This window comes from Herpailurus yagouaroundi, unplaced genomic scaffold (assembly GCF_014898765.1).
Source record: "Herpailurus yagouaroundi ecotype Mexico unplaced genomic scaffold, PumYag 28, whole genome shotgun sequence".
NCBI classification, from domain to species: Eukaryota; Metazoa; Chordata; class Mammalia; order Carnivora; family Felidae; genus Herpailurus; species Herpailurus yagouaroundi.
In genome coordinates this window covers 128,703,059-128,717,882 of record NW_024412376.1, presented here as the reverse complement: position 1 = coordinate 128,717,882, position 14,824 = coordinate 128,703,059, and the positions used below count along the sequence as shown (strand labels likewise).

At 37.1% G+C, this 14,824-nt stretch overlaps 1 protein-coding gene across 1 annotated transcript in view; it reads left to right on the top strand.

Annotated features, from left to right (window-relative positions):
* GABRB1 (gamma-aminobutyric acid type A receptor subunit beta1) overlaps positions 1 to 14,824 on the top strand; it is a 390,272-nt gene that overhangs the window by 277,521 nt on the left and 97,927 nt on the right. Inside the window, exon 5 of the mRNA XM_040484497.1 lies at positions 3,201 to 3,283. Coding sequence (XP_040340431.1) covers positions 3,201 to 3,283 — 83 coding nt within the window. The remainder of the gene's footprint in view (positions 1 to 3,200; positions 3,284 to 14,824) is intronic.

Here is a 14,824-nt window from a genome sequence, read left to right as displayed (position 1 = left end):
AGCATCGCTGGCCTCCACCCACTAGATGCTGGTATCAAGCCTCTACCCCCAGACTGATGATCAACAACATCTCCAGATATTGCCAAATGTCTCCTGTATGGAAGAGTTATCTCTGGTTGAGAATTACTGGATAAGTCATAGGATCAGAGGGCTGGCCACACTAGTAATTTCTAAGGAATGTTCACATCTTCCTGAACTTTTAATTCATAAGCAGCTATTAAACAAGAATACAGTAATGTAGGGGCGCCTGGGTGGCTCAGTCGGTTAAGCGTCTGACTTCGGCTCAGGTCATGATCTCATCTCAGAGCCTGGAGCCTGTTTCAGATTCTGTGTCTCCCTCTCTCTCCACCCCTCCCCTGTTCATGCTCTGTGTCTCTCTGTCTCAAAAATAAATAAATGCTAAAAAAAATTTTTTTAAGTGAAAAAAAAAGAATACAGTAATGTAGATAGGTGATTTTTAAAGCATTTTAAAATATTCATTGTGCTGCCTTATTAGGGGCGTTTGAGACACTACACAGGCCATAAAAAAATGTTGTGGAATTATCTTTTCAGGCAACAAAAGATCTTCATGATATATTACTAAGTGAAAAAATTAATTCATATGCTAATGGGAGTGGGAAGCAATAAGGAATGTAGTAAAATCCTTTTATATGCTAAATTCTGGAATACAACTAGTCTTCATATTTTTTTGTAAAATACTTTGAAGAAATTTTTTTTTAATTGAATTTTAAAATTCTTTTTGCCCCTGCCTAATGCTCAAATAAATCTGATTAAATTGACCAACATCCTGTCTAAGGAAGGTTTCAAAGGGAATATGCAAATGTTCACCTCAGTAAACTGTAATTTTTCATGAGGAAAACCAAAGAGAAATTGGAAATAGCCAGTATTTTTCCTAATAATGTTTTTAAGAAGAAGGTTCTGTTGGGCTAACACAAATGACCAAAACAATAACTCATCTTAGAAGCCACAAAACACATAGGTTTGAGAAATACCTTGTCAAATTTAAACACACTGTTGATGGGAGTATAAGTTGGCACAACCTCTATGAAGAGCAATGTGGCAAAATTTCAAATATACATACCATTCTTTCTAATAATTCTCTTTCTAGAAATGACCAACATACAGTTAGCCATAGTAGTGTGTACCAGTATATTCAGAGCATCTTCATTTATAAAAGTAAAAAAAAAAAAAGAAAACAATGTAAATGTCCACCGAAGTGTGATTGGAAAAATAAATTATGATATTTCCATATAACTGGACCTATTGTAGTAAATTTTTTAAGACAGCTTATTTACCACATGGGACCAAATCCAAGATGCACTGTTAGTGAAAACAAGCAAGATTCAAAACAGGAGACGTGGTAGGATGCTAAGAATTTTCCCCCTTAGAAGACATACCTGACTTCTTCGGCATTCAGAGTATTTATGGAAAATGTCCAGTGTTGTACCTCCTATGGATTAAGCTAGAAAGGAAATATTACTAAATTTGAATCTTTCAAATTCATTAAAATATGATTATACATTACTTTGTACAGAAGAATTATGTAATTTTTTTAAAGAAAAGTACTTTGTCAATTACAAAGTGATACCAAATGTTTGAAGGCATGGACTAGCCAAAGGAATTTAAGGTACTCTCACACTCCACATTCTAGGAAATTTTAGAGGCAAGAGAAAAAGGAGGGATAATGGAAATCCCAGTAGGATATCTAGAGTCAAGGTCCTGGGATTTGCATAAACAAATAAAGTCAATGGAGAGCGGAAACTGGTAAATACTGTCTGAACACCAATCCTAGGATAGTGTTTCTTTACTGGTTATATGCTACCTGCTGAGTATAGGTAGAAGAGGATCTCAGATGAATCCAACAAATCTTTCTAATAGTGAGGAATGTGAGGACCCAACTGTCATAGAAGGCGGGTTTTATTGTTCTTGTCATTTTTTTTTCAATATATGAAATTTATTGTCAAATTGGTTTCCATACAACACCCAGTGCTCATCCCAAAAGGTGCCCTCCTCAATACCCATCACCCACCCTCCCCTCCCTCCCACCCCCTAACAACCCTCAGTTTGTTCTCAGTTTTTAAGAGTCTCTTATGCTTTGGCTCTTGCCCACTCTAACCTCTTTTTTTTTTTTTTTTCCTTCCCCTCCTCCATGGGTTTCTGTTAAGTTTCTCAGGATCCACATAAGAGTGAAAACATATGGTATCTGTCTTTCTCTGTATGGCTTATTTCACTTAGCATCACACTCTCCAGTTCCATTCATGTTGCTACAAAGGGCCATATTTCGTTCTTTCTCATTGCCATGTAGTACTCCATTGTGTATATAAACCAAATTTCTTTAGCCATTCATCAGTTGATGGACATTTAGGCTCTTTCCATAATTTGGCTATTGTTGAGAGGGCTGCTATAAACATTGGGGTACAAGTGCCCCTATGCATTCAGTACTCCTGTATCCCTTGGGTAAATTCCTAGCAGTGCTATTGCTGGGTCATAGGGTAGGTCTATTTTTAATTTTCTGAGGAACCTCCACACTGTTTTCCAGAGTGGCTGCACCAATTTGCATTCCCACCAACAGTGCAAGAGGGTTCCCGTTTCTCCTATCCTCTCCAGCATCTATAGTCTCCTGATTTGTTCATTTTGGCCACTCTGACTGGCATGAGGTGATATCTGAGTGTGGTTTTGATTTGTATTTCCTGTTTTTGTCATTTTTGTTGTTGTTTTATTATTAGTCTATAGCAGGAGAGGGAGATAGGTTTTGATGCATAATGTTGATCTCTTCTTACTCATAAGGCCAGACCCACTGTAGATACTGTCACAGACATTGCTAGATGCTAGAAAGTATAGGAAGGACCACGAGATAGTAACAGCTGTAAAATGACCATCATTTGTGGAGCACTTACCAACTACGAGGCACCAGGCTAGGAGCTTTCCACACATTATCTCTCTTCATCCTCACAGCCATCCTTTGCAGGAGGTATTTTGATTGATGAGGGGGGCCTAGTCTTACAGAGATAAATAAAACTAGATCAAACTCACACAGCTAGTGAGCAGCAAAGAAAGACTTGAACTTAATCTGCCCACCTTCAAAAATTGTAATCACAAAATTTTGATGCCAACTGGTAAACACGATGGGGGGCTGGGAAGCCTGGAAATGAAAGTCATCATCTTTATGATGCTGTCTTTTCTCTCTCTCATCCTGACAGGATCACAACCACAGCTGCATGTATGATGGATCTACGAAGATATCCTCTGGATGAGCAAAACTGCACTCTGGAGATTGAAAGTTGTGAGTTACTTGGACAGGGGAATGAGAAAGAGGGATGTTTGCTTGACCCAATTAAATTCAACCTTGCCCTGAGTAATTGGAACTGGGATACTTTTAGCTACACTTTCCTGCCAATTTTTCAAGAGATTCACAGTCCAGTGACATTTCCCTCATATTGGTGGCTCAAGGGTCATTTCAATGCAGTTATATACTTTTGAACCATTAGAGAAAGCCCACTTACTTTGGCTGGACAATTTATGAACTCATGCTTTCTCCTTAGGGTAGAGTTTCTCCCAAAGCCTTCTAATCCCCAAACTGCATTAATAAGAGAGGTAAAACATTTTAACATGAAAAGACCTTGTGAGATTGTTTTCGGTTCTATAGTCTATACAAGTGAATGACTGAAAATTGTTGTCTTTTAGAACAACACTATGTTAGAGTCTTGTGCACATTTGGCTTTCTTCATGGGAAGACAGGATGATAGTAGTCATGAGGCTTGTGCTCTGGGCCAAAGAGTTGATATTTTTCAAGTCTAGTAACTGATTTTGTTTGTCTTCTGGGATTGTGTTTCATTGATTGCTTTCTTGACAATTAGACTATCTTAGTCACTAATATTTAATCTGATTGACTCTGTTTCATAGTTTCTCAGCCATCAACATGCAGGCAGTTGAGCCTGTGTATTGTGAATACCAGACCAAGGTGATTTCCTGGTTTTTAGAGGCACAGAAGGGTGCAGGAGGTAATTCAGAGCATTCTAAAACTGCTTAATGTAATGTGAGAAATAGAGAGCTATTTATTTAGATAACCTAAAATACTCCCAGATCTAGATATCAAAATACCAAAGGAACATTCCAGATGACCCTATAGTATTATTAAAGAGCAAATGTATTCACCAGTGTCTAATTATTAAGCAATTACATTAGTTTTCTAGTTTGTTGTATATAGGCTTGGAAATAAATAAAAATGCTTATGCAGATATAGCTATATATTTAGACATGCACATTGATCTACTACCACTAGAACCTGGAATGAACAAGAACATTCATGAGTTATTCCTTAATTAATATTCTAATTTTAAAATACAATGTATAAATAAGTTGAAGAATGTTAATATATAAAAGTATTGATGGTGACTTTGGTTTAAATGCCAATGACAACCAAAATTAAACCATAGAAATGAAATATGAACCCAACTGTTTATTAATGGCTAATGATGTTTTATAAATAAGGCTGAACTTTAGCTAAGCAAGTAAACCTTAGCTTTTAGAACTGATATGGAAAGAGCAGGATGAATAGCTTATTCGTATGGGTTGGCTTTTACCCTTGACCTCTCTTCCGTTGATTCTACTGATTTGTTATCTTTGCTTCTATGCTGGCATTAAGGTATGACAACCTCTTGAAATTACAAGATCTTCTGGTTTACACCATTCATTTAAAGAAGCAATGAATTTTGACAAGTATTTGAATTGTTTCTGTGTTATAAATTGCAAGTCCTGAAATTAGCAGCATTTTTCTCACAAAATATATATTTTATAATTCACATCAAGTTTGTCTGTGATCATAGGTTTATACTCCTCTTTAAGCAGAGATTCTTTTTGTTCATATTTAGAAAATATATGACTTTTAGGTCCATTTATCATACCATATAATGACCCAAACAAAAACTGTAAATGAGGTATAAATTAAACACAATTTTTGTGGGACAGGTATGGGGGGAAGCCCAAGCATTCTGATAGTCCAAAGTTATCATAAAATATGATATCAGGCAATAGGTGGTGACCCAAGTATATCAAAATCATTGAGGCATTCAGTAAAATACAACCAGATGTCTGGACAGGTGGAAGGCCTAGTAGCTAGGACCCTAAAATCAGCTAATATGTATGGATGCAGGAAGATGGTAACCATCATCAAAATGATCCAATAGCAGTTCACAGAAATCTGGTCCCTAAAGGTATTTACCTAAAGCAAAGCAAAAACTCAAGCCGGAAGAATTTGTGCAATGAGGAGTCTATGAAGGTAGGAACATGGGAGAAAGGAGACAGGAGCAGGAATGGAACTGTCTTCTACTCACCAAACAACACCTCTGTAACATAAGTATTTCTAATAACATTTGAGAGTATGTATCTGAGGCTCAGAAAAGTAAAATAATTAACCCAGAACCACAGGCAAGGAAAGTGGTAAAGAGGATTCAAACCCAGGTAATGTACTTTCCTTCACAGAATCCTCCAATCAATAGGTGAGCAAAGAAGCAAAGAGCACCCATCATTAGGGGTGTAACACCTAATAAAAAAAATAAAGAAAAAAAAGGGGTGCCTGGGTGACACAGTCGGTAGAGGGCCCAACTCTTGATTTCAGCTCAGGTCATGACCCCAGGGTTACAGGATCGAGCCCTGCTTCGGCTCCTCACTGAACATGGAGCCCGTTTATGATTCTCTCTCTCCTCCTGCCTCCTCCCCCTCTCATGTGCACACTCTCTCTTTCTCTCTCTAGAATTAAAAAAAAAAAAAAGTTAAAAAAAAAGTATAACACCAATTGGAATCACTCTCAGCTGGGTTAAGATTGCTGAGTCAACCAAAGACTCGTCTTTATTTCCTAAAATTATCCCTGATAAAGGTTAGAATAGATCTCAGAAGCTGAAGCAAAATTTTGCATTTAGGTCAAAGGTCAAATGTTTGCAACTGTGGAAAGAGAGGATAGTCTGTGGAGGCAGGAAACTGAGTAGTCCTTGATTCCATTGACGTTAACCTAAAAAAAAATTAAAAGCCTCAACATTGCTTACTAAATCAACATTATTTTACTTAAAAATGTGTCCCTTTTAAACAAGAGATTAATCAGTGTAAAGAGATTTTAAATCTTTTTTTGTTAATTTTTTTTTTTAATGTTTATTCATTTTTGAGAGACAGAGAGAGACAGAGCATGAGCCGGAAAGGGGAAGAGAGAGACAGAATCTGAAGCAGGCTCCAGGCTCTGAGCTGTTAGCACAGAGCCCAACGCAGGGCTTGGACTCTCGAACTGCGAGATCATGACCTGAGCTGAAGTCAGATGCTCAACCAACTGAGCCACCAGGCACCTGAGATTTTAAATCTTTTTTATTTTTTTACATTTATTTAATGTTGAGAGACAGAGAGAGACAAAGCATGAGCAGGAGAGGGGCAGAGAGAGAGAGGGAGACACAGAATCCAAAGCAGGCTCCAGGCTCTGTGTCAGCACAGAGCCCGATGGGGGGCTCGAACTCAGAACCATGAGATCATGACCTGAGCCGAAGTCGGACGCTCAGCTGACTGAGCCACCCAGGCGCCCCTCGAGATTTTAAATCTTAAGAGTAAAAACTTCAAGTAACTAAGTAACATATGGCAATAATATGGACTTTGAATGAGCTTTGCTTGTTCTTGCCTAAGTACATAATCGATGTGTTGCTAAGTATCAATAAATACTGAATCTGTCAGTCATCTATTTTTTAACTCTACATGGAGAGACATGTGTTGCATTATTTGCTGAAACAGCTCTCCCTGAACTGACAATTTATGAAGTCTATAACTGAGCTTTAAAGTGATTATAAATGAGAAGCTCCAGTATTAGTTGGGAGATAAGAATGATAAAGTAGAGATTCTGCCAAAGTAAGATTGCACCAATCACACTTTTGTGACCAGTGGAGTAGAAACTTTACCTACCTTACAAAATTTACTGGCTTATGTTCTCTCCCATCACAGTCCCAAGGATGGGGTAATGTTTTCCTTGGTTAGGTCCTCTGAGACAAATTAAAGATGTTTTGCTTCACTTTAATGTCATCTAGTCAAGTAAAATTGGAAAGGCCATAAAGCCTTATTAAATTGAAAATTTACTTGAACTTGGAGCACATTAATAGCTTCTTGGCCCTGGGATGCTATAAAATGAGTTAATGGCACATAGAAAATTCAATCAAGGAGTTTAGTATTAAGAGCGCTTGGAATTTGAAATCAATAAAGCTATCATGTGAAGGCTTGATAGCCACAAGCTTCATAAAGATACGAAAAGGGTTTGGGGTAACAGTCATGGAGGTTTCAGGTGTCTTTTCCCATTCCCAGAAGCAACAATTGAGGAAAATCTCCATCCTAATCTTACCCTCTGACTACCAGCAGATAGTGTCACCTCTCGCTATACCCCAAAAAGTAGAAGCCATTTCAGGCCTGGAATCTCTCAGTGGTCTGATCATTATGTCTTCATCATTCTGACTTAGCCCCCTGTATTTCAAAGGAAGAGATGCTTCTATTCCTTGAATACACTGACCTGATCCCAGTGTTCGGGATTCCATCGCTTTCTCCTCTAATTGATTTTCCCAAGTTAACACACACCTCTACCCCTGATTTCCTAGATCCTCAATCTCACCCAGTCTGCTATCTCTCTTCACAGCCTAAAAACTAGCTGAAAACTGTTCTTATCATAAACATCTCTACTCTATGCCCACATCTCTCCTTAAACGTTTCCTAATCTCTCTGCTTTCTATTTCTACAAACTGCTCAAAAGATTGGTTTATATTTCTTGTCTATTGTCTCAACTTCTTAACCTACTGTAATCTGGCCACCCAACTCCCACCTTCACTGACAATGTTTTCAGAAAGATTACAATCTCTTTACATACCATCTTTATTCCAATGATCCCCAAAGTTATAACTCCAGCTCAGATCTCTTCAAGGTCCCAGGTTGATACATAGCACTGTTCTTGACATATCTATTTTGGTGTTGCAAAGACATCTTAAATTTAATTTGCTCAAAACTTATCAATTTTTCCCTCCCAAATGAGTTTCCTTTTTAGTCTCCTTCATCTCACTATCCAACCACCATCCTAGGATTAATTGTTGACATCTCCCTCACACTCCTCCTATTCAATCTATTTTCAAGTACCATCCATTCTACTTGCAAGGTATTTATCAAGCTCTTTCACTCTTTTCAGCCCTACTGCCATCACCATTACTTCTTACCTGAATCATTGTAGCCATGTTTCCATTGGTCTTCTTGCCTTCACTCTTGACTCCAGCCCATTCTATACCCAGCAGCCAAAGTGATCTTTGCATGGTATAAATCAAGTCATATTACTTCAGTGCTTTAAAAATATTCTGGGGCACCTGAGTGGCTCAGTCGGTTAAGTGTCTGACTTCGGCTCAGGTCATGATCTCACGGTTCGTGGGTTTGAGCCCTGCATTGGGTTCTGTGCTGACAGCTCAGAGCCTGGAGCCTGATTTGGAACCCACGTCTCCCTCTCTCTCTGCCCCTACCCCTCTCCTGCATGCACTTTCTCTCTCTCTCTCTCTATCTCTCTCTCTCTCTCTTTCTCAAAAATAAACATTAAAAAAATAAAAAATAAAATGTATAACAATATTCAAAGGTTTCCCATTGCACCAGACTCTCCATGCTTCTTAATTTAATCTTCAAGCTCTGTGTGACCTGCCCTCCCTTGATATCTCCACTCTTATCTATAGTTATCTTTCCCTTCTTTTACTACATTAACTCCAACACCCTAGATTCTTTGTGTCTTGCAGACTAAGCTTTCTTCTATCTCATTATCTTCACCATCTTATTCCTTCGGTCTGAAAATGCTTTTCCCCATTTTGCTGATTTCCTCTTCTCATCCTATAGTTCCCACCTAAGATACCACCTCCAATCCACGGCTTTCCTGAGAATCCAATCTAAATTAGGAAACCCTACTTATTCTCTTTCAAAACTCTGTTAGTTTCCCAAATCGCACTTAGTATTGTAGTATTTGTTTCCATCTTTATTGTTTTTTTCCCCTCTGTGGATTATAAACTCCATGAAGGGAAAGGAGCATTGTTTTGTTCACAACACAATAATTAAAACCTAGTCTCCTACCTGACAGTATCTGTGGAGTGTATGTATGCTAAATATTTTGGGTTCAAACTTTTCAAGTCTTTTGAGTCTTAGAAGATAAGTCTAGCTCTAATTTTCTTAGATAAAATTTACGGCAGGGATTTTTTATGTGCAATAAAATATTCTTTCATTTGTACAATTTTTATGTTCATGCTTTAAGACTAACTTAAAAATTTTAAGTTGTAAATGTGTCAGTCAAGAGCCAGTTAGGAAAAAACAACATTTTACTTGAGGAACTTTGATAGGCTGCTAAATGTGATCAATTACTATCAATTGTGGGGTGGAGGGGGTGGGGCTTGACTTGAGTCATTAGCTATGTCCCTCCTACTTAAACCACAATCAATTTATCAAGCAAAGGAAACATGTAATGACACTGGGTTATTTTTATACCTGTTTCTTTTTTTAAAATGATTTGGAAACTTTTAATTTAGGCATTGCTTTAATGTATTCAATTTAGTGAACTATCAATCTATCTTTTAGTCTAGGAATATTGTCATTGTGTTGATTTAAAAGTCTTGGTAGTAACACCATATACACAGAATGTCAAGCCATAGTCATATTGGATTATTTCCAAAATAAAATTGTTTCCTTGTCCAAAAAATAGCAAGTGATAAGAAAAATGTGTCTACCCAATAAGGCGGCCCAACTCAGCTATGGAAAATTCCCTGAGAAAATGTGATGTTTGCGAAGTGAAATGCTAAGATTTATTTAACACCTATAAATAAAATCAAAGTGTAGTATCCAGACATGAGACAGAAGCAGTTCTACAAAAGTCTGTCCTGGTAAAACCACATGTATCCAGTTCTTAATGCCATATTAAGATAATTTCCTTCGGAAGAAGAGACCAAGATATTGGGTAAGAAAATTTTAGGGAGGCATAACAGCTATTTCCAAATGTTTTAAATGCTACCATATAGAACAGCAATGTTATCCTTGGTATTGTCCAGTGTATTAGTCAGGATTCTCTAGAGAAGCATAACAAATAGGATAGATAGATAGATAGATAGATAGATGATAGATAGAGATTTATTATAAAGAATTGGTTCATGCAATTATGAAAGCTGATAAGCCCAAGATCTGTAGGGTGAGTCAGCAAACTGGAGAGCTGATGGTATAGTTCTAGCCTGAGGGCCAATAGGCTTGAGACCCAGGAAGAGCCAGTGTTTCAATTTGAGTCTGAAAACAAGAAAAAACTGATTGTCCCCATTCAAAGATAGGCCGAAAGAACTCTTTCTTATTCTGGGGAAGGTCAGTCTTTTTTGTGTTCTTTGGAACTTCAATGGATTGGGTGTAGCCTGCCCACATTAGGGATTGCAATCTACTTTACCTAGTCTGCCAATTAAAATGTTATTCTCATGCAAATACAGCCTCATAAGAGCATGCAGAATAATGTTTGACCAACTCAAGTTGACACAAAACTATCACAACCAGAATGCAAGATTTGAACCCATTCAATTCAATTCAATTCAATTCAATTCAATTCAATTCAACTAGCGTTTCTTAAGTGGTGAGCACATGTGGCTCTATGTATAAAGTAAATGCTGGTGATAATAGCAGCAACAAAGCACACAGAGAGGCAAAAGTTATAAGAAGGGGGATGCAGAATTTGAGAGAAATACTTCCAATGAGCAAATGTGCCCGTTCATGAATAAGTCTTTGCTAAAGAAAGACTTCCCATCCCACACAGAGTTTTCAATTAATTGGAAATGGCTACTTACCAGTATTAATGTAAAAGACATTCCTCTTTGAGAGGTCAGTTAATTATATAAACTTAAAGATGTCTTTAAGCCCTAAAATCTAGGACTCTGAGAGTGTATTTAATTTAGTCACATCACCAGTAAATTACTTTATGTGCTTTCCTAAAATATTGGTTCTAAAGTGATTCTGATATGTAAAGGATATTAGAATATAGAAAAAATGTTATGAATACATGAACACATACAAGAAAAATATGAAATATAGGATAATTACAAGCAAAGCCTTTGAATCACTCTTACTTTATTGCTGCCTGCCAGATCATTAATTCTGATCTGAAATAATTTAAAAATAACATCTACAACATGCTGCACACTTTCTATTCATGGATGCTAAACACCAAAAATAACAGAAGTAAATTGAACTTCATGAATGATTCATGGCTTCCTTGCTTTATGTCCCCATTGTCAAGGAAATTAGCAGCATTGGATATCTCCTTAGATAAATTTGATTTTGCCATATTCAGTAGACTACTTAATGAAAATGAATATTTCACATTTATGTTCATAGAAATGTTAATGAATTTTAGTGCCTGTAGCTTTTTTGATGAGCAGAGGGGTGGGTGTAGGGAAGAAGGGAATATTTCTGAATTAATTTATTCCTTTTTCCAGGCTGCTTCTTTGAAACTGTGAAAAAGCACTCTTTGTGAAAAGTCTCTGATCCTTTAAAGTTATAAAATAAAAGCCAGTGGAGGAATGGAGTTCTTTTCATGAAAATTAGTTTTGCAATCAACTTGACTATAAAGTTAGCCTTATAACTGTTCATTTCAATCCTAGAGACAGTTTAAGCTTATTTTCCATACTTGGATGAGTGGCTATGGAGATTGATGAGGATATCTCTGATTTACAGATTTAGATTCCTAGAAATTTCCTCTTTCCTTGCCGCTGTGATGGATGACCATTTTGCTATCAGCTTCCAAAAAGGGAGTCAAAATAAAGATTATTACTTTGCCTAAATGATTTAGGTATTAACCAAACACTTAAAGACATATTTTATAATGTAACTTTGATCTAGAACTTGATACCCCTGCTAAACTGAGGGCTTTGGTTCACTTGGGATCCAAACTTAATAATAATGATAGCTAATATTTCTTCATTCTATACTGTGGGCCACACACTTAACAAAGATTTCCCATTGAATCTTCACCAAAACCCTACTGTTCTATCCCATTTTGTAGAGGAGGGAATCAAAACATCATGGTAGTAATTTGACTCAAGTCACAAAATGATAGTGGTCCAAATGGGATTTGAAATCAAGAAATCTGACTTGAAAGTAGATTTGGCCCTTCTTTGTAGCCTCTTAAGAAAACTCTTCTCTCTAGCTTCCCCATTGGGTGCGAATTGCATGGTTCTTAGGTCTGATATATCTGAATGCAAAGTAGACCCCTGAGAACAAAGCAGGTTTTAATCGGTCTTCCTTTGTCCTGAATCTGTCTCAGTTGAGTTCCTATTTGGACATTTATTTTCTGACATTCTTGCCAACTAAACCGAATATTGATATAATTTAAAGAATAACCATTATTTTACCAGGTCACTTCTATAATTGCAACAGATCCCACAATGGTCAGAAATCCTTTCTCTTCTAAATGGCTACAGATACTAGTTCCCAAATCATTTTCATATAGTGTTAGGTCTAACAGATTGCGGTGGTTCTATAGTTTCAAAATCTATTCATTACTCATAATTCTGATGCACAAGCACCTGTAATCTTGGAAATGCACATATTCTCTTGAGAGGTCTGGACTTGTATTGTTCTGTGAACCACATCCATATAAAAACTGTGTGACAGTATGTAAAATTCAGTTTTTATTTAGGTGTCAGTTTCCACATTTAAATTGCTTTATTCTTATCTTTACGATCAAAGATTTTAAAAAGGAGCTAAGGACGCCTGGGTCTATTAAGTGTCCAACTTTGACTCTGGTCACAATCTCGGTTCGTGGGTTTGAGCCCCGGTTCAGATTCTGTGCTGTGCTGACAGCTCAGAGCCTGAAGCCTGCTTCAGATTTTGTGTCTCCCTCTCTCTGCCTCTCCCCCTCTCACACTCTGTCTCTCTCTTTCAAAAATAAACACTAAAAAAAAATTTTTAAGGGAGCTTGTAAAATATTGATACCATGACCCCACCCTGGACAATAACATCAGAATTTGTGGAAGGTGGGTCTTTGCACAAACATTTATTTAGCTCCCTGATGATTTCGATATGCAGCCAAGTTTGACAGGCACTGCATTAAGGCTATAATGCTTCGAATTTCTGCTCCTCTCTTTCTGATAGACCCAGTTCCCTAAATGGGAAACAGAATGGAAACAGAACTGAGAGAAGAAAAGTATAGCAAAGAACACAAAATAGCATGAAATTCAAAGAAAGAAATTATTGAAATGATCAAAGGAGAAAATTTAAGCTATTCTTTTCTTTATCCCCTCTGGCAGAAGGCTCTTTTTTTTTTTTTTCTTTAAAAGTGGATGCCTTGAAATAAATAGATAGACCAATGGACCCTGCCTTTCATTGGAATTAAGTGCTTGAACCAGACATTCAAATCCATGTGATAATAAGTCAAGTTGTTACAAGATACTACTCTATCTTTAAAGCCCCAATATATATACCACATATTAATATGAATGCAATCAATGACACATTAATTTGTATAATAATTCTGTGGTGAATGGGGTTATTTACTTGGGAAAGAGAGGTATGCACATTGGCTGCTTTAGTAACATTTTCTTTCATTTTAAAAAAAGAAAAAAGCTAGTCAAAATTTATACTTGAATTGAACACACAGCAACAGGCTTTAATGGGAATCGTTTATCAAACCGAAATCAAGTATAGTTTATTTGTTTCAACCACAAAAAATAATATAATAATAATTTCTATATTCATCTTCATTTCCCTGCAACCTGTCCTATAGGCACTAACTGAACTCATTTGATTGTGTAGAAGGGCAGATTTGTCAGAGCTCCCACTAGGTGACTGCATTGACTTCAAATAGATTGTATTCCCTGTGCTTAGATTACATAGACCTGCATTTCTGACAAAGAAAATTCCACTGAATAGAGCCCAAGCATTTCGGCTTTTACCTTAGAAACTGTCAGAGTGGAAACCCTTCACCTGTCTGATGCTCCCTGAGGGGCTTGTCAAACGTTAATGTGCATATGGGGATCTTGTTAGAATGCATTCTGGTTTCATGAGTTAGGCTGGGGCCTGAGAGTCTGAACTTTTAACATGCTACCCGGTGATACCTATGCTATTTGTGCATGGACCACACTGAGTAGTAAGAACTGAAGTAAAAACAAGAAACAAAAAACCTGTCTCACCTGTGTTCCTCGATCTACATTACCAGCCTGTTTGCTTCCTACTGAGATTTAAATAATTAGCTAAAAGCCTTTGCCACACTGGTGGGTCGGCACTTGATTCAAGAGAGTTTCGGGTTTTAAATTAACCGAGGCAGAAAAGTCATTTTCAAGTGATCTGAATAACTTCCAAACACTGGAACCGGAACAGCTTAGATTTTGTAAAGTACCCCACGTATGGAACATTTGTGGTCTACCATTTTATATGCGAAAGATTCCCAGATATGGTATGTCATTCATTAGTACTTTTAAACCCACAGTGAAAATGATAATAATTATTTATATGCATATTTATATGCAGACTGCATATAAACACGACACCAGCTCTGAGCCTTATACACCAGTCCAAAAGAAGTCACATAGGAAGCCTCTTATCTGTGGTAAGTTCTTTCTTAGGACAGTCAAGGTCTGTGGCAAAATGGAAGAAATTATTGTTGTAGCAAAAGAGATCAAAAACTTAAAGTCTGGTGTATAGAAAAAAGTCTACATGTACATTGGATTCCCAAAGAATTAAAACAGGATCGTGTGAGTGAAAAAAAGCTAAACATACAGAGAAAGGAGAAGAATTAACCTTGGATTGGCCCACGACAGTAAGATGACATGAA